Here is a 20,446-nt window from a genome sequence, read left to right as displayed (position 1 = left end):
GGTGTCAACACTACTGGTCTATTCAGACGAGATGTGTGGCAGTTTGGTTTGTCATGTTAAGTACTTCACTTTGAAGATCAGAAATGCTTTTCCTGGCCCCAGACAAACTTCCTACCCCATCTCAACCATTCATTATCTCCTTACTCACTTTGTTAGGGCTCGGACTTCAAGCATTCCCTTGCCAGCAAAAAAAAATTTGTGTATTGCCACTACCATCACCAGTTGGTGAGAATCAGGGTTGGGATATGCCAATGAGATGTAGATTTTAAATTTCCCAAGCTGATTCCTATCCAGGGTTAAATTGCATCAGAAAAGGGTGATAAATTGGGGTATATTCACTGATTACTTTAAAGAACGGTCAGTAGAGCATGATTTGAAAAGAATACCAGGTCTATCTTACATAGTTCTTTGACTGTGCGAACGTTTTACGGACCAGCATCTACTATTAAGGAAACCTGAATCTGCCCCTATCAGCACAGACTGCTCTCCAGCTGACCAAGAAAATCAACTCTCTGATCATGGTCATCTTTTCATTGATATTTAGACATCAGTAACCAATGTGCACCCCCAACTAATGAACAAAAGACACACAGACCCACACACACAGACAATATTTGCTCTGTAATCATTGGACAGCTTAAGTTAGTCAGGAGACTAAACTACGTAGAAAGACAATTTTTTTTCTCTTGGCATGTTCAAAACATTTATCTTTTGCAAGATTGCTTATGAATTCACTGCATATTTTTTATTAACCAGTAATTCAAACCTTCCCCAAATGCCATATCACTGCGTTAAATCCATTGAACTTGATTGTGTGGAACTGAGTAAAGGACAGAAGAAACAAAACATTTTTCTTTTCTCCAGCTACATTAGAGTTGGGAATTCAGGAAATGAAACACCACTTGGCTGAACTACTCTTTGAAGGTTCTGAATTCCCACAAATCATCTTGCACTTGTGGAGAGAAAGAGAAAGCATGAGCATGGGAATATGTTTGAGGGTGGTGTGTGAATAGGTAAAAGGGGTAGAGGGGGAAAAACTCTGACACCTTTACGTGTACCCTACGAAGAGTATACCTTACATGTCAGAAATATCAGATCCAAATCCCTACCGCTGTGGCAAGGGCTACCTCATTGGGAAAAGAAGGTAATTGTCAGTGTATAGTGGTTGTTAAACCAACTTCACAGATCTCAGCTGAAGGAATGAAGATGCTAAAGGAAATTGTATTGCCAATAAGGTTTCTGCACTTGATGATCCATCAAGTTGCTTTCCATCAACAAATTCTCATGTTGAATCAAAAATATCACTTTAATGATCTAACAGCCCTCTCGCATTCTGTCTAAACTCACATAAAAATGATCATTGTATAAGTTCATAGCATTGTACGTTGCCTTCAAACTGGGAATCACAGCACCCAGGAAAGAAATGATGATTGCGGGGTGGATGGAAAACAGTAGCAAATGAAGCAAGCATAACTTAAAAGAAAATGAAAATAGTATTTTACACCAGCAATAAAGCATAAACTAAATGTACAAGTCAGGCTATTTGGTCTCAATCTGGAATGGATTTCTCCAAGGTTATATCCTTTTAACTTTGAAGCACAGAAATACTTCAAGAAAATAAACAAGCTAATTTTTCATGCATTTGTGCTTTATTTTTGGGTATGACACTTGCCTTGCAGTTCACTTCTCTGTTATAATTACACGTTGCATTGTATCCACCCAGTAATGGAGAAAAGGAAGATCTTGTCTGATTGCAAGAAACTGTGGATAACCTGCAATAGGATGGATGCATATCAATGGAATACAATAGAAATCATCTACTAACCTCACTGCCCTGGTTCAGTTCTGGCCACGTCTGGTTTAGTGAGGGCATCGATGGTGATTTGCTAGGGGGCACGTCTGCCGGTGAGGTTGAGAAGCCAGTTTCTGAAGCCCGATCAGCAACTCCTACAACAGAAGGTGGGTGAATAAGAACATATGACATTCAGTTGTAAACAAGTTGATGAATGTACGAATCAAACAAGTCACAAAGTGTGAGGGTTAAAAAGACAGCTTATTCTAAAGGAGGTTTCATTTAATTATTTTTCCTGCAGCAAAACATTCAACAGCAAGGAAATGAACAACGACCAAGCTATTGCTACTTGGAAATGGATTACAGTAGCCCAATTACTCCTCCTGACTTTTTTTGAAAATGTATATTCTCTACTCTATTCCTCTCCATTACTACCACCAATGGAATTCCCATTCAAGAAAATCATGGACTCGATCTAACACCCAACAGTCTCCGTATTGTTACTCCCCTACACTACTGACATTTATGCTTTACATTAAAGTTCATAAAATATGTGTGCAGAATTAGGCTATCTGGCCCATTGAGTCTGCTTAGTCATTCGATCCTGACAGATATACTCCTTGCTGCAATTTACCTGCCTTCTCCCCATAACTAATTAAAAATCTGTCAAACTCTTCAAACTTACTGTCCCAGCATCCACCACACTTTGGGGTAGTGAAATGCACAGATTCACAACCCTTTGAGAAAAGCAGTTTCTCCTCAACTCTGTTTTAAATCTACTACTCCTTATCCCAAGCCTATGACCTTTTGTCCGAGAATGCCCCACAACAGGAAACATCCACTCCACGTCTATTTTATCCACACCTTTTATCATCTTGAATACCTCAATATGATCTCCCCTCATTCTAAATTCCAGACAGTATAGGCCAAACTGGTCAATCTCTCTTCATACAACAAACCCCTCATCTTTGGGGTCAATCTAGTGAACCTCAAGAAAAAAACCCAAGGCTCTCACACATTCAGGAAATCACTCTCGGGGATTCTATTCCAGATTAAATTTCAAGCAGCGATTTCATACATGGCAATGAATCATAATTCCTTAATTGGAGCAGTTTGGAACTCTGATTTATAATGCTAGCTTTCTCAGTTTGTAACATTTGTGCTAACCCGAAGGGCTTGATGATGCACTGTTCGTACTGCACATACAGAGTCAGCCTGTACTAAGCCAGTGCTGCATTGATTGTCTTTTGGATGAAAAGTTAAACTGAGACAGAATCTACTTGTTCAAGTGGACACGAAAAATCTTATATCATTCTCTGAAGAGCATAGTTCCATCATTTTTTTTAGCTCTTTTTCCCATCAAAAGAGACAGTTGCTGTTCAATGACCATTGAGCATAACTGGTTGTAACTCAAAAGTAATTAATTGGTTGTTCAGCTTTAAGATATGGTGAAAAAGATACACTTTGTAAAGACGACTTTTATTCACACAATAACTTTGTGACAACTTGTCACTTGGAAGCACACCACAGATGGCATTAAGTTGTGTAACTCTTATGATAGTCAATCACTGTATATGGCAAAAGGCCACAAACAGGAAAAAAAGAGAAATATCTCAATCTGCTTTCAGGTAATGCTGTTTGAAGGATTAACAGCGGTCACAATATCAAGTAAACTTTTTTGATAGTCTTTGAATAATGCTTATATGGTCTTAAGTGCCCATGTGTAATGGCAAAATGTACAACTGATCCAAAGATAGGAAACCCATAACCAACATGCATGTAGCTATTCTGTATATTTGTACAAGTGGAACATACCTGGTCAAAAGTGCCTCATTTTGAGTGGTTAGCACTTAGGAATTAATTCAGTTAACTTTCTATAAGCAGCCATTCCCTCTTGCACTACCACTAATTTGGAAAATTTAAGGCTTAAAACTTGCTAACAGCTAGTTGCACACAACCATTAAGGCCAAACAAATGAACTTTAAAAAATGACTAAGCAAAACAAAAACCATATTTGAAACACATTAGTTAAATGAATGAAGCTTAAGAGGTCAGAACCCAGATTTTTCTGATTGCACTCAAGTTAAGGTTAGATTTTCTTTATTTAGCAAATACAAAACCCAAAGCCAAATCGATAGATACCTTATTTACAAGGTTGAAGTCTGCCATTAATAAAGGAGGCACCTCTCGGTGATGGATCTCTCTACAAATGCATACGGAGGAGTAGGTGCAGATATTAGCTACACAGGATCTGGTTTCACTGAACTCGTTTAAATCAGATTGATGAACCATTACAGCTAAACCTCCACAAACGATAAGCTATTGTGCAGTTCAGTTTATACTCTATTACTAAATTCCCAATCTCCAATTACAACATTTTAAAACCAAGCAAATAATTTTAACACTCTAGGATCATAACATTTCTGCTATCAAATTAGTTGATAACCAGAATACCTCCCTGGTGAAGTTCCGTTTTGTTGTTATTACCTTGATTCGAGAGGAAATCAAATGCTACTTACCCCCTGCATCATCAAGATCAATCAACTTTGGCATCAAACTTTCCGGTAACTTCTCTGGCAAATCGTAGCCATTTTTCCTGGCCACTACTAGGTGGAAAGCTGCACAAAACTCATCCAACGTCAAAGCGCCATCTTTGTCAAAGTCTGATAGCTCCCTGAATCACAAAGCAAACACTGACAAATTCAATATTTCTGAAAGGTTTGTTACAAACACTGCCTTCATTACGTCGAGGATATTTTATGTATGGGGAATTAAGATTACCATCCCAATCCTCTGTCTGGGCACTCAAACCAATTTCTTAAAAACAGCAGCCATGACTGAGGCCATTTTTGTGGTCTTTCAATTTCTCCACACAACCAGATGACCATCTGAGTGAAATTAGAGCTGACTGAGGAATGATAGTGAGTGTGAAAAGATTCCCTAGAAATTGGATGAAAGTATCCAACTATTTTTCTGTCTGACACACAAAGTAGTGTGGTCTGGACTTCAACCCACACATTAGAGATAAAAATTAGTTCAGTCCTTAAATACACAAATGTATTAAGGGTACTGGAACCCAAGAAGAAGAAAAATCTCACGGTTCACATTTCCATAGCTAGCAGCCTGTGAAGTAGAGACTGACTATACATACTCATTGAAGCCAAAAACAGGAAGTTGCCCAAAAGGCAGAAAGTCGGATGGGAAGTTCCAGATTTATGCACTACCTTTTTTTTTCCAGGTATCTGGAAAAAGGAGTAACATTGTTGTGTTTTTTCATGTAAAGATTAATGAATAGTAGGAGCTGCACAGAATACAGGAGGATAGCTATAGTAATGCTAATATTGAAAATCACTGATGATATGTAAACACACTGAAAATTCTTGATGGTACACTACTGAAAAATTCAATGAAGGAGAACAGTGAGAATCAGGAAACCAAGGTTATCAGTTTCGCCAAACCATGCTACACTTAAAATATAATGTAGAAGGAATGAAGCGTTAATTATGCTTTTACAACACTGTGATTTAAATGAATCACTTCCTCTATCTTAAATGTCTTCAGAGGGAATCTAAAAGCCAATAAACTGAACATTTACTCACCAAGACAACTTATCCAGATTAGTTCTGAATTTACCCTACCTCAAGCATTCCTCCTCTTTTGGATATGGTGAAACAGTTTGACATGAACTACCTGACCTAGACTTTGAAATCCTAAAAACAGTCAGTCACACATCAACTCTCAACTTTCTCTTTTCCAATTTATAGAATTGTTCCTCGTGATCTAATTCTGCCATCCCTTCAATCAATTTGGTTTCCTTGTGTCCTTTCAATAGTTATGAAGGAGCAATAGGGAAAACAATAGTCAGGCTGAGAGGGATCCCATAACATACACATGAATGCAGGAATTAGGAGCATGGTATCTACTCCACCATTCAATAAGCCCACAGCTTATGTGACTGTAGCGTCAACTCTACTTTCCATATTCCTATGCCTTCTGACTCATTAGTCAAGAATCTAAGTGTGCCTTATAAATACTCAACTGCACAGACTGAACCCTTTGGTGATTATCAGCTTTTTGCTTGCAATAACCTAGCTATTTACTTGTTACACAAGGAGCCAGACTGACTGATTTTTGATGAACTATACACAGCCGAGTATAGATGTGTTCTATACAAAAGGGAATATCACCTCCGTTCAAAAATGTCATACTTTACGGTGACCAGTGGAGGACTGTAACACTAAAAAGATCCTGAAAAGGAAATGATTGCAAGCAGTTTACTGTAGTGAGAAAGTACTCCACATCATATTTCCTGCCCATCAGAATGTTTCCCAGTGCTCACTTCAATGAAGTTGCATTGTGAGCTTCTATTTCCCTCCAAAGTTTATAGGAATGCTTAAAAATGTTGCATCCATTAAATATCAATCAAGTGACATTAATACTCACCAAATATGAGAAAGTTCAAGAATTGGCAGTTTGGATTTTGTGAAAAATTCTTTAGCAGCAGATCCTGCAAGAAGAATGTGTTGGTAACAGACTTGGTAAGAATTTTTCATAAAAAATGACCCCGTGCATTCGGTTCTTTTTTCAGATTTGTAATGATCATTAATTTATTTTTCTGATAGTGATTGAAACAAAATAGAAAATATAGGAAGAGTGAAGTAAGTGATGGCTTTAAGGCTGGAAGACATTGCAATTCCACAAGTGTAATCTATTGACTTTTTCTGCATGTATCGCTGCAGCCTCCATTTACTCTGATCTCCAGAACCTATACTATTTCATATTTTGAAGTAGCAGGCTGCACTTTGTTTTATTCATTCATGGAATATGGACATCACTGACTAGACCACCATTTACTGCCCATCCCTAATTGCCCAGAGGACAGTGAACAGTCAATCACATTGCTGTGGGTCTGGAGTCACATGTAGGCCAGACCAGGTAAAGATGGCAGTTTCCTTCCCTAAAAGTGATTAGTGAACTTGATTGCACTTCTTCGCTAATTGTAGTTAGTAATTTGTTTCCAGTAGCCCTCTAAACTGGGGTAAATGGAGCCTGATTTTAGTCAGCTCTAATCAATATTTTCTCTCAATAGCACAAATGACTAGAGACTTCTCTCCAACTTTAATCTTTCGTATGAACTTAATTCTTTGGATCAAATTATAGTTCTTCCTTGGATCACTGAAGTTTCAAATCTCACGTCAAAACATGCTGAATTCTTTTCTGTAATTAGGTACACCTGGTAAATCCATGGCAGGATACCAGTTAACATTGGTAAGTTCTGTACAAAAATACTTTAAAGGTGGTGAACAATGCCAAACTTTAGATTACTGAACATTACTTCGGTTCTGACAATCATTTCAGCATGCAAATTCATCTGGAACACATGGAAGCTGAGAGCCTAGAGTAGAAATTACACAATAATTGGTACCCAATGAGCTATCACTGAAAAACATACGTTGGACAATCCTGAATTCAGTAAAAGATCAGGTGAATACTTAAATAAAATTATCTAATCATATGAAAACACACAGGCATTTTAGATCCTGCTAGCCTACATTGTGGGAAGCATGCATACAGTACTGTGCTAATAACGGAGCTAACAGATTCTAGCTTGCTGATTTGTGTATGGTTTGGTCAAAGAGAGAGATGTATTGTGGATGTTATTTCATGCATTCCCTCATAAGGGCATCAACATTTCAGAGGTGCTCCTATGAGGGACCAGTAAATTAAAGATGACTTGCACCCTGCATTTCATGTCCCTGGGATTCTGGCAGTTAGACACCAACAGATTTCTTAACACCATCCCTTTTCCACAAACTGTCTTTCATGTCTAACACAAAGGATGGTTGAGTCAAATCGCCCCTCATTTGGAAACTACTTGGAACTTGCACAAAATGATTACGATAAAGTCAGTGATTTTAGATGTTACATTGCATTGTACTGAGCAACATGGTCATTTCATCCATGTCTCAGCTCTGCACATTGTCAAGAACACGTAAGTTGTTTGGCGTGGCTTTTACCTCCCTTACATTGTCAGAAGTTATTGCCATTTTATTGAGAAAATAAATTACCCCTTTTCATTTACACCTGTCTTTATTTCCAAGTTTTATTGTAGAATACATTCCCAGAGTGAGAGAAAGTGCTTACATCTACCCAGCAAAGCTGGCAGTATCTAGTCATGTTATCCTGCTACTGGGGAAGAGCTCAACATTCAGTTCCTCCTCCATCAAGATAAGCACTACTATTTTCAGTACTTTTGCTGCACTTGGTCAGTTATCCAACAAAAGGTCAGTTGTCTCAATAATAGTTAGTAATAGTTTAACACAAATCTCCCTTTACTTACCAGTAGATCTGTTTCTACTGTTGGTACATTAGCACAAAGGATGGGGAATGATATCAGTCTTAGAGATCAGCTGCAATTGCATCCTTCATAAGTATTGACAGACTGCCTGCGCACATTGCACATCCCACTTAGCACATTGTTTAACATTTTACTGGGAGGAACCAAAAAGCTTTGCTGCCAACTAAAAGGTCTGGATCAGTGAAAACCTCTGTTTAACTTCCAGTGGGACGAAGTGGAGGAGATAGGTATTTTGATACCATATTCTCTTGAAAACAAGGAACTCAAGATTGAGATTTTCTGCCTAAATTGATGCCAACAATCCAAGTAGCAAAATTTTAAAGTGCATCTCATTAGCTTCAATTATAGACCTGAAATGTAACAGTCTTAAAAATACAGACCTCTTACATATATTTAAGCTCGCACATAAGAGGCCATTGATGCAGCAATGATTAGCTTTTTTCAAATATTTCCTGAACTGCTTTGCACACCTAACATTTTTGCTATTTTAAAAAAAACATTAGCTTTAGTTTTGAATTGTTAACTGAAACTATGAGCATTTTTCTCAACTCTTGCATTGCACAAGATTTCGCTCTGTATTGATAAAGAGTGGGATAATTTTGCAAAGTGCTGACAAAATTAGTTGTGTATTAAATGCCATCATTCAACAAAAACTTTTCTGTAGTGGATATTAAATGGGGTGGGTGGGGTGGTGAACAGCCCACCTCAAGTCAAAATTTCAACTATATTCAATAAATGATAACTTGTAATACTGTGAATTCAAGACTTTTGTATTTTGTAAATGGCTGCTTTTACAGCAACAACTTCTAAGTGAAAGCACATTGTTCTTCTCGGAAGAAAAGCAATGAAAAAGGATTACAATCTACTTTGACTTCTGCACTTAGTCATAGAGATGTACAGCACAGAAACAGGTCCTTTGGTCCAAATCATCCTGCTGACCAGATATCCCAACCCAATCTAGTCCCACCTGCCAGCATCTGGCCCATATCCCTCTAAACCCTTCCTATTCACATACCCATCCAAATGCCTTTTAAATCTTGCAATTGTACTAGCCTCCACCAGCTCTTTTCATACACGTACCAACCTCTGCGTGAAAAGGTTGCCCCTTAGGTCTCATGTCTTTCCCCTTTCATCCTAAATCTATGTCCTCTAGTTCTAGACTTGCCCAACCCAGGGAAAAGATCTTGTCTATTTATGAGGGGCATGGATAGGGTTTTATAAACCTCTATAAGGTCACCCCTCAGCCTCCAACACTCCAGCCTATTCAACCTCTCCTTATAGCTCAAATCCTCCAAAGCTGGCAACATCCTTGTAAATCTTTTCTGAACCCTTTCAAATCTCTCAACATCTTTCCAATAGGGAGAAGCCCAGAATTACACACAATATTCCAACAGTGACCTTACCAACGTCCTGTACAGCTGCAACATGACCTCCCAACTCCTGTACTCAATACTCCGACCAATAAAGGAAAGCATACTAAACACCTTCTTCACTATCCTGTTTACCTGCGACTCTACTTTCAAGGAACTATGAACCTGTGCACCAAGGTCTCTTTGTTCAGCAACACTCCCTAAGACCTTACCATTAAGTGTATAAGTCCTGCTAAGATTTGCTTTCCCAAAATGCACCATCTCGTTTATCTAAATTCAACTCCATCTGCCACTCTACAGCCCATTGGCCCATCTGATAAAGATCCTATTGTAACCTGAGATAACTTTCTTTATTGTCTGCCACACCTCCAATTTTGGTGTCATCTGCAAACTTATGAACCATACCTCAAGTTCACATCCGAATCATTTACATAAAGACCAAAAGCACTGATCCTTTGGCACTCCACTGGTTACAGGTTTCCAGTCTGAAAAACAACCCACCACCACCACCTGTATTCTATCTTTGAGCCAGTTCTGTATCTAAATGGCTAGTTCTCCCTGTATTCCAAGAGATCTAACATTGCTAATCAGTCTCCCATGGGGAAACTTGTCGAATGCTTTACTGAAGTCCATACAGATCAGGTCCACCGCTCTGCCCTCATCAATTCTCTTTGATACTTTTTCAAAAAACTCAATCGAGTTTGTGAGACATGATTTCCCACGCACAAAGCCATGTTGACTATTCCTAAGCAGTCCTTGCCTTTCCAAATACATGTACATCCTGTCCCTCAGGATTCCCTCCAATCACTTGCTCACCACCAACGTCAGGCTCACTGGTTTATAGTTCCCTGGCTTGTCCTTACCACCTTTCTTAAATAGTGGCACCACGTTAGCCAACCTCCAGTCTTCCAGCACCTCACTTGTGACTATTGATGATACAAATATCTAGCAAGAGGCCCAGCAATCACTTCCCTAGCTTCCCACAGAGTTCTTGGGTACACCTGATCAGGTCAGAGGGATTTATTCACATGTGTTTCAAGACATCCAGCATTACCTCCTCTATAATATGGATATTTTTCAAGATGTCACCATCGATTTCCTTACATTCTATATCTTATGTCCTTTTTCACAGTAAATACTGATGCAAAATACTAGTTTCGTACCTCCCCCATCTCCAAGCAAAGGCTGCCTTGCTGATCTTTGAGGGGCCCTATTCTCTCCCTAGTCGCCCTTTTATCCTTAATGTATTTGTAAAAACCCTTTGGATTCTCCTTAACCCTATTTGCCAACATTATCTCATGTCCCCTTTTGGCCCTCCTGATTTCTCTCAAATATACTCCTACTGCCATTACCTTCTCAGGATTCACTCGATCTATACTGTCTATACCGGACATATGCTTCCTTCGTTTTCTTAACCACATCCTTAATTTCTTTAGTCATCCAGAATTCCCTCTACCTACCAGCCTTTCCTTTCACCCGAACAGGAATATATTACCTCTGGACTCTCGTTATCTCATTTCTGAAGGCTTCCTATTTTCCAGCCGCCCTTTACCTGCGAATATCTGCATGCAATCAGCTTTTGAAAGTTCTTGCCTAATACCTTCAAAATTAGCCTTCCTCCAATTTAGAACTTCAACAGTTAGAGCTGATCTTTCCTTTTCATCACTATTTTGAAACGAAAAGAATTATGGGTCGCTGGTTCCAAAGTGCTCCTCCCTCTGACACCTCAGCCACCTGCCCTGCCTTTTTTCCACCAAGAGTAGGTCTAGTTTCGCACCTTCTCTCATAGATACAGCCACATACTGTATCAGAAAATTTTCTTTTACACACTTGAATTCCTCTCCATCTAAACTTTTAACACTATGGCAGTCCCAGTCTAAGTTAAAAATCCCCAACCATAACCACCCTATTATTCTTACAGATAACTGAAATCTCGTCACAAACTTGTTTCTCAATTTCCCTCTGACTATTAGGGGGTCTATAATATAATCCAATAAGGTGATCATCCCTTTCTTATTTCTCAGTTCCACCCAAATAACTTCCCTGGATGTATTCCCAGGAATATCCTCCTTCAGTACAGTTGAAATGCTATCCCTTACCAAAAATGTCACTTCCCCCTCCTGTCTTGCCTCCCTTTCCATCCTTCCCGAGGCATTTGTATCCTGGAACATTAAGCTACCAGTCCTGTCCACCCCGAGCCATGTTTCTGTAATTGCCATGATATCCCAGTCCCATGTTCCTAACCATGCCCTGAGTTCATCTGCCTTCCCTCTTAGGTCTCTTGCATTGAAATACATGCTGTTTAATTATCAGTCCAACCTTGTTCTCTGCTTTGTCCCTGCCCTGAATGTTTGACTCGCTTCTTTTCTCAACTGTACCAGTCTCAGATTGATCTCTCTCCTCACCATCTCCCTGGGTGCCACCCACCCACCTTGCTAATTTAAATCCTCCTGAGCAGCTCTAGCAAAATCTCCCTGTCAGTATATTAGTCCCCTTCCAATTCAAGTGCAATCCGTCCTTCTTGTATAGATCACTTCTACCACAGAAGAGATTCTAATAATCCAAAAATGTGAATCCTTCTCCCATACACCAGCTTCTCAGCCATGCATTCATCTGCTCTATCCTCCTATTCCTATCCTTACTAGCTCGCAGCACAGGGAGTCATCCAGATATTACTTCTCGAGGACCCCCTTTTAAAATTCCTATCTAACTTTCACTATTCTCCCTTCAGAATCTCATCCTTTTCCCTTCGTATGCTGCTGGTTCCAATGTGTAGAATGACACTGGACCCTCTTCCCCCTTGAGAACATTCTGTACCCTCAGACATCCTTGATCCTGGCACAAGGAAGGCAACACACCATTCTGATTTTTTAGCTCCTGATAAATTTCCAAGGTAAAGCCCAAGAAAGAAGTCAAAGGTCAATGGCACGCTAAGTTTCTTTAAAAAAAAAGTTTAAAAGTGCCATTTCACCTCTAATACAGGGATCACAATTAATTCAGTAAGAATTTGCAAAGACTGGACACTGGATCGAACTCTAATTGCAAACATACCTGGAATAAAACCGTTCAAATCAGGCTGAATATTTTTAAACTGATTAATATAATATTGTCTCTGCTCATCTGTAATCTTCCAAGGATCATCATAACCACTGGATTGCCTACGAATTTCCATGGCATTTGTAGCAGATGCCACAGTCCTCACCGTTGTGTGTTCCTGCAAAACCATCATAAGACAAACATTATTTTAAAACAAATCAAAACACAAAGAATGATACTAGAGTTTAATTAGCCAAACTGATGAGGTAGCTTAAGTGAAACAAGAATATGACTCATCGACCTGTCCCAACAAGTCAGAAGTTACCTTTTCACTTTTTCTTGCGTGCATAATTTAATTTCCAGCATAAATGTTAACGATCTAAAGAGATTCAATACTTTTATTGGGGTTTTTAAAAGAAAGGCCTTCAACTTATTGAGACAGCTCAAATTACAAATGGAGGAAACCCAAATTAATGTCCTATTTGCACAGTGACCAAAAGTACCTGTGGCTGCAAATCTCCATGTTTCCTTTACAATGAACAGACCAATTTAAAAAATAGCATCATGGTAATTCCAGACACAATCTTCAGCATTCTCCTGAGAAAGTGACTGCTGCGATTTTCCTGACAGTGCCAATCAAGATGACTATTTTTAATTAATTTAAAACAATAAGTGATAAATAAAAAGTCAGTGTCTGCAAAACTGACAAAACAAAAATCAGTTTGTATTGCTTTAGCACAGACAGTGGACTTCATTCAGATTTAAATGGGAAAGTGTCAGCCATCTTTATATTATGGAATTTCTTAAGCGAGTGTTTGGTTCTTCAATTAAAACACCAGGAGCTACCACAAATCACTTCTTCCCCCTCATCTGTTCCCATCTATTTTGTTCTCAAAGTGCCCTGATGCCCAAAATCAGTACAATTTTGATTTTGATAAAAAACACAGTTCAGAGAGTAAAACAAATTGCCTCACCATATTCTGCTTACCTGAATAGAAGCTGGATGCACTGCAGGGAGTGTGCTGCTAGGTGGAGTGTCAGTGAAACTCACCCAGTTCTCTTGGTTGGGAGGAGGAGAGTGGGCAGGCCACATCCCATCACCAGCAGCAGACCCTATAACACAATAAGAATAAAACCATCAACATAAAGAAATGATGGTTAAAAAACAGGACAGTCCATCATAAGGAGGGATTTCAAAGTGTGCAAGTGGCATACAAGATCCTGAGGAGTCTTGAAGTTACATTATATATGCAAAAGGTGTTTCCTTTCTAAATTAAGGGTCACTGTTTCAAGATAAGGCTCACCCATTTAAGACAGAGATCCTGTGAAATCGTTTTCTCTCAGAGGAATGTGAACTGTTTGAACGCCCTTCATTAAAGGGCAGTAAAAACAGATTTTGATTTTTTTTAAGGCTAAGGTAAGTGGATTCTTGATCAGCAAGGGGGTGCAAGGTGAACATGGAGAAGGGAAAACGTACAGTTTTCAAAAGAGTTGAATAGTGGAGTAGGTTTGATGGGCTGAGTGGCCTCCATATTACTAGTTTGTGAGGTTGCATGACAAAGACAGAAGAGAAGCAGTAAGCTAGGTATGACAAGAAGCTGCATAGAATCGGTAAAGAGCAAAATACACTGGGAACTTAAAACTTCTTGTGATGTGGTGGTAGTGTCCCTACCTCTGGAATAGGAAGCCTGGGTTCAAGTCCCAATTGCTTGCGGTATGAAATAGCAATTGTGAGCAGGTTGATTAAAACAAAAACACTGGGAACTTATTGAATGCAGTTTGATATCATTTCCATGAATCTCACAATACATTTACTTATGTCACACAAACCAAGCAAGCATCTTTTCCATAAATGCAATCAGCGTTATGAGTAACAGTTTCAAACTATTTAAGGGCACTGGATTTTGGCTTTCGCTAACCACACTGTAGTCAGCAAAAATTCCCAAATCCATTGCAACAGACATATTAAGTGAGTGTTGCTGCTGCCGACATAAACAGATGTTAGATAATCTAACAGCACAGAATAAAAATATTCAGAATGAAACCTAGATTTTGGGATCCTTCAATGGATACAGGCACCAGATCAAGGTGATATTTAGCTACACAGGATTAGATTAGGAGAAGGTGCAGAGAAGATTCACCAGGATGCTGCCTGGGATGCAAAGTCTCAGTTAGGTTGTGTTTGCTTTCCCTGGATTAGAAGCAGCTCAGGGGGAGCTGATTGAGGGGTTCGGGTAGGGTACATTGCAAACATCTTTGCCATGGCTGATGTGTCAAATTCAGAAGGATAAGATCCAAGTGATTTGGAAGGGATCTGAGAAAGGTCTTTTCATCCAGGGGGTGGTAGAAATAAGGAATGCACCAACAGGATGGAGGAGGCAGATACCCTTGCAATATTTATGAAACACCTGAACAAGCACTTAAAACGTCATGGCATAATAGACTATGGAACAACTGCACATAAATGGATTTAGTATAGCTTGGTGTTTGTAGGTTGACACTGACGTGGTGGTCAAAGGGCCTATTACTATGCTGTTTAACATTATGAAACTCTAAGGCTAATGTATGCTAACAGCTGATTTCCAAATCAGCGGGATTGTTGCGAGAAGTGTCAAGGATGGGATACACTAAACTCACTTTTGTCGACAACATTTATTTTTTGGTGACCTCTGCTGGAAGGATGCAGATATGCAAGCACATTGACAGCTCAGTTACAATGCTATTTCACAAGAAACTGCTAACATTCAATATCTGATTTCTGCTGAAAAAATGGCCAATTAGTGAGATGGGGAGGCCTTCCAGCACCCCAGCCCCAACTGAGTCTTCAGGAAGGTTGGGGAGTGAGGAACAAAATTAAAGATTCAATAAAAGGCAAGTAATTTCTAAAGAAAGAAAAAAAAAGTCAGTGTGACACTGGATTAATCCTGTTAACTTAGCAATAAATGGACAACTTATTGAAACTGGAGATCAACCAAGAGTATAGGCAGCACAGTGGCTCAGTGGTTAGCACTGCTGCCTCACAGCACCAGGCTCCCAGGTTCGATTGCAGCCTCGGGTGACCGTCTGCGTGGAGTTTGCATATTCTCCCGGTGTCTGCGTGGGTTTCCTCTAGGTGCTCCAGTTTCCTCCCACAGTCTAAAGATGTGCAGGTCAGGTGAACTGGCCATTCTAAATTGCCCATAGTGTTAGGTGCATTAGTCAGAGGGAAATGGGTCTGGCTGGGTTACGTGTTAGGTGTGGACATGTTAGGCCAAAGGGCCTGTTTCCACACTGTAGGGAATCTAATCTTTAATCTTTTAGTTTCCTGTCATATTAATAAAAATTGAATAAGCCAAGAGAGAATTTGAATCCCACTATGGGAGACTGAGATATTCCAACTGACTATGATAAAACTACCCACCTCCATTCTTGTTTAAAGCCTTCATTGACAATAACATCGATACCTAGCTCACAGCAAACCCAAAGTGATGCTTGCTAACAGAATTAGGGAACTGGCAGTTTTGTGATTATGCAAATCAATTACAGACACCCTTTGATAAACAACAAAATTATGGGGATGTTGATATGGCAAACAAAGCATCTCTGCCCACTTGTGATCAGAATAAATTTAATCAATAAGGAACAGGTTTCTTCCGAATTCCCAAGTGGTGAGAAAACTGAATTTAGCACATAAGTAGTTGAGGGGATGAGGTAAGCAGATGAGGGGAAAGGAATAGAACAATGTCCAAATCAGAATTTGCTCCTTGCTTCATATTTTGAATTACCTACCGATTTGTGGAGATTGCAGGTGACTGACTTGCAAATAGTACGAATTATTCTTAAAAAGGTACCGTCATTTTTTTAAAACACTTTTTTTAATCTGAGATTTTTTTTAAACTCTTCTACTGAAGGTTTAGAAATCCACTAATGTCTACATGAACTACGTTAAGTTGCAAGTGGTACTAAAGTTCATTATAAATATAGACACGTTAGCAGACAGTTGAGGGAGGGAATGGCAACAAAGCAACATAAAGAAAGCAAAGAAACTTACATTTCAGTATTCTAGTTTTCTTTGTATGATATCATTCTTAAGGTGCTCAGTGGATTTGACTTCTCAGCTCAAATTACAAAACAACATTGTCATTTGGCGTGGCATTCTCCAGCCTTAGTGTGCAGAAACATTAGAAGCATATGCCCGCCCACATCCATGGGAAGTAGCTAGACATTTGAACGGTTTACTGCAAATCTACAGATTCTATAATTTGTTACCCATTAGGTAACCACTGCTCGAGAGCCAGCTGTGCTCTTCCAAAGGAATAATGTGGAGGACATTAACCATATGATAAACGAGGCCTCGCAAAATCCAGATCCATCTTTTACACCGACGGATCCTCTTCTCTGAAGAAGGGTACAAGAAAAGCCAGATGGGCTGTCACCACAATGCACACCGGCATGCATCAGGAAGCCCAGGGAGAGGAATGAGAATAGATCAAAAATGGACATAGGCTATGCAAGGATGCTGTTTGGAGACATCAGCAATCAAATCCATCAGTCACACCCACTATCTTGATGCCATACCTAGCACAACAAATTTATGCATGGGGACATTCGGGGCCTGAACAAATGACAGCCCAGTTCCAGCACAGTTAGTGGGGACAAGGTTTAAAAAAATATGCCCAAGCAGTGGTGGACCGCTGCCTCACTTGCCAGAATAACAACCCCAGAACCAAAGTGCAAGTTCCCCAACTGACTTACAGCACTTGCCAGTGGATTAGAATAGATTGCCTACAGTGTGGAAACAGGCCCTTTGTCCCAACATGTCAACAGAAGACCCTCAGAAGAATAACCCTCATTATTTATCATTCTCATACTGTCAAGGCTATTCAGACATCCTGGTAATTATGGACAAATTTTCCAAGTGGGTGGAAGCTGTCCCCACTGTGTAATCCACAGCCAATCATACAGCCATAGTACTGTGTAGGGACTATATAGCCCAGTGGGGGTTACACCTGATGAAGGAGCAGTGCTCTAAAAGCTAATACTTCCAAATAAACCTGTTGGGCTATAATCTGGTATTGTGTGATTTTTATCTACTTCCAGAGGAAGCCCAGTCCCTGCTAGAGTCATATATTACCTCCACTTGGATGCTGCTTGCTGTGTTTCCTCCAAGCAACTGGTGAAGTTGGTGGTGATTGGTGAGGAGATATAACTGGGGATGTAGAATCCTAAGAGAGGGGAAGAGGAATGGGGATAAAATCAGAAAAATAATCAGCAGCGTCACATACAAAGAAACCTTTGCAGATATTAAGCAGTCCTAATCTTTGTTTTTATACAAAACTGGTTTTATACAAAGGAATGGCATTGAAAACCTGGGCTCCTGTTCACAAAACAATGCAAATTTAATCGTAAATTCCAATTCCACCCTTTTGTCCAAAGGGAAAGGACTAACAGAAGTGAACTTGAATGGCGTTGCAATGCAAGACATGCTACTGAAGCTCTTAATTACGCACTCATTTGAAAAATTGCAAGAAAACCACATTTTAAATGATTTCAACAATTTTTACTCTGAGTAAAGAATGCTGACAGGTTGGCAAGACATGACTTGCAATATTCAAAATCTGTATGGTCAGTTTTTCTACAAGATGATAGTTGCGTTCTTGTGCAATCCCGCATTATAGAAAAATCAATTTAGAAACAGTGCTTAAAGTTTGGTACTGTAATTGCGTCACAACCAACACATGAATTCTCTGGATTCGCAGTACCTGGCGTTCTGCTGCTGCCACGCGTTGCCCTATCACATCATGAGGCACACTTGTGGAGACCTTTTTGACTTGCGTCCTGCTGGGAGGTGGGGGGATGACGCTGGTATATGTACCCTGGCTGTCAGGATCAGAATACATAGATGCGTGCCTCAGCTGCAACTTCTTCTCAGAAATGATGGATTTAGGTAAAGGATTCTTCACTGTTAGGGGGACAAAATGATAAAGAGAGAATAGTCAGGATGGATAAAAATACTATGAATTTTATTTGCAACAGCCGGATGTAACATTTTAAAAGGTTGTATGTTGCTGTCATTCGTTTACCTATATACTGTAGGCTATACAATTATAGACATTTTCTAATCAGTATTCAGATATGTTATTACATACCTCTGGAGCAGATGGGGCTTAAAGTGGGTATACTGGCTCAGAGATATGGACACTACCACTCCCCCCACCAGTGTCTCTCTACACCAATTATATGGTTAGCATTGAGATTCAGCAATGAACTAATGAAATCGCCCATCATTCTCGCTACTTCTTTCAATTTATTTACCCCTTCTTTATTCCCTTATAACCATGCCTGAGCAATTTAGACAAAAGGTCATGCTGCCACTCCAAACTGACAGATGCTGCAATGGCTAAAAAAAAAACACCCAGAGGATTCAGAACAAAATGGAGGGTCTAGTCAGATTTAGAATTGATATTTCATTTGGTAACTAATAAGTCACTAGGTTCTGGATTAGTGGTGCTGGAAGTTCATAGCAGTTCAGGCAGCATCCGAGGAGCAGTAAAATCGACGTTTCAGGTAAGAGCCCTTCATTTGGCTTTTGCCCGAAACATCGATTTTACTGCTCCTCGGATGCTGCCTGAACTGCTGTGCTCTTCCATCACCACTAATCCAGAATCTGGTTTCCACCATCTGCAGTCATTGTTTTTACCACATAAATCACTAGGTCACCAGCCCATGTGAATTCCTGGAATATGCAATTGATTTAACAGCATCAGGTTCCAGCCCTGAACTGGTACACACACACACACACACACACACACACACATTCTTCTTCATACAATACCAAATATAAAATTGATGGATTCAACACCAGAGGGTCAAATTGGATCACTTCTGTGCCTATATTTGTACGAGGTTGACATTATATAATGACTAAAACAGATTTGGTCTTTGATCAATAGAATTTACTCAATATCAAATCACATCCTGGATTTCAGTTTGGTGATCAGCTCTGACGGTCTGCAGACTTAAAACCATTTCAAATGGAATTGTTAGTGGAAAGCGTTCAGGTGAGAAGCTTGCTTCACAAGACTGAAGACTATAAATCATGGTAGGTGCACTGGCAGAGTGAGAGATGTTGTAGAAGGTGGAGTGGGAACTTACCGGGTACATCAGAGGTTAGAGGAAACAATCCACTTCCTGACCCACCAACATCACATACCTCAGGACTCAGCACTCCTTGTCTTCTTTCAATACAAAATTTCCCTAAACTCAGCTCTATGGCTATGTATGCAAAGACTCCTATAACCAAGGCAAATTACCTCATTAAATACTTAAATGATCAACCCAGCTACTGCAGATTAGATGTCAGGCCATCATCCTGTTTCAGTTAAGGCAGGAAGTGGTTGACAGGTTTAGTTCCTGTCTGGATTAGGTTCCAGCATGAAACTCAGATGTTAGAGAGTTAGGATTCAGCCCAAAATCTAGAAAAGGCTATCCAGTCCACCAGAATAAAAAGGCAGAGGTTTTCGCACAAACATGCCTCAAACTATGCAGAAAGACTGATAAAGATCACAATTGGTCCCAGGGGTCACACTGGCCTTTCATTTAGGAGTTCAAGATTTAGCAACTCTATTCAAACTTCCCAAATGAGGCAACTTGCCAAGTTTTGTCTGCTTGCTAGCATGCCAGGTGTGGGTGCAGGCGCTGGAATCAGCATGGTCATGCTCCATTCCACAATTCTCTTAGCAAGCAACCAAGATGCAGAACATGAAGTATTTCATAAAGACCTGTCTAATACAAGGCTAAATGGTAAACATACTTGAGAGCAAAGTGAAAATCCATTTGGGGCAGGCTGAGATTAAATGAGATGAACCTGGATACTAGGGAAAGAATGCACAAATCGAGGAGTTAAACAGG

At 39.7% G+C, this 20,446-nt stretch overlaps 2 protein-coding genes across 7 annotated transcripts in view; one reads left to right on the top strand and one right to left on the bottom strand.

Annotated features, from left to right (window-relative positions):
* reps1 (RALBP1 associated Eps domain containing 1) overlaps positions 1–20,446 on the bottom strand; it is a 65,154-nt gene that overhangs the window by 17,053 nt on the left and 27,655 nt on the right. For all 6 annotated transcript variants that reach the window (XM_060831232.1, XM_060831234.1, XM_060831233.1 and 3 more), the window contains 7 exons: positions 18,298–18,497; positions 17,670–17,760; positions 13,545–13,669; positions 12,572–12,734; positions 6,236–6,299; positions 4,312–4,466; positions 1,826–1,947 (listed from right to left, as the gene is read on the bottom strand). In XM_060831232.1, coding sequence (XP_060687215.1) covers positions 1,826–1,947; positions 4,312–4,466; positions 6,236–6,299; positions 12,572–12,734; positions 13,545–13,669; positions 17,670–17,760; positions 18,298–18,435 — 858 coding nt within the window. In that variant the 5' untranslated portion in view covers positions 18,436–18,497. The remainder of the gene's footprint in view (positions 1–1,825; positions 1,948–4,311; positions 4,467–6,235; positions 6,300–12,571; positions 12,735–13,544; positions 13,670–17,669; positions 17,761–18,297; positions 18,498–20,446) is intronic.
* The window catches only part of abracl (ABRA C-terminal like), a 54,346-nt gene continuing 50,111 nt past the window's right edge, over positions 16,212–20,446 (top strand). The window contains exon 1 of the mRNA XM_060831239.1: positions 16,212–16,217. The gene's annotated coding sequence lies outside the window, so the exon portion shown is untranslated. The remainder of the gene's footprint in view (positions 16,218–20,446) is intronic.

This window comes from Hemiscyllium ocellatum, chromosome 10, assembly GCF_020745735.1.
Source record: "Hemiscyllium ocellatum isolate sHemOce1 chromosome 10, sHemOce1.pat.X.cur, whole genome shotgun sequence".
NCBI classification, from domain to species: Eukaryota; Metazoa; Chordata; class Chondrichthyes; order Orectolobiformes; family Hemiscylliidae; genus Hemiscyllium; species Hemiscyllium ocellatum.
The sequence above is the reverse complement of the archived record's forward strand: the minus strand, read 5'-3'. Positions and strand labels throughout refer to the sequence as shown.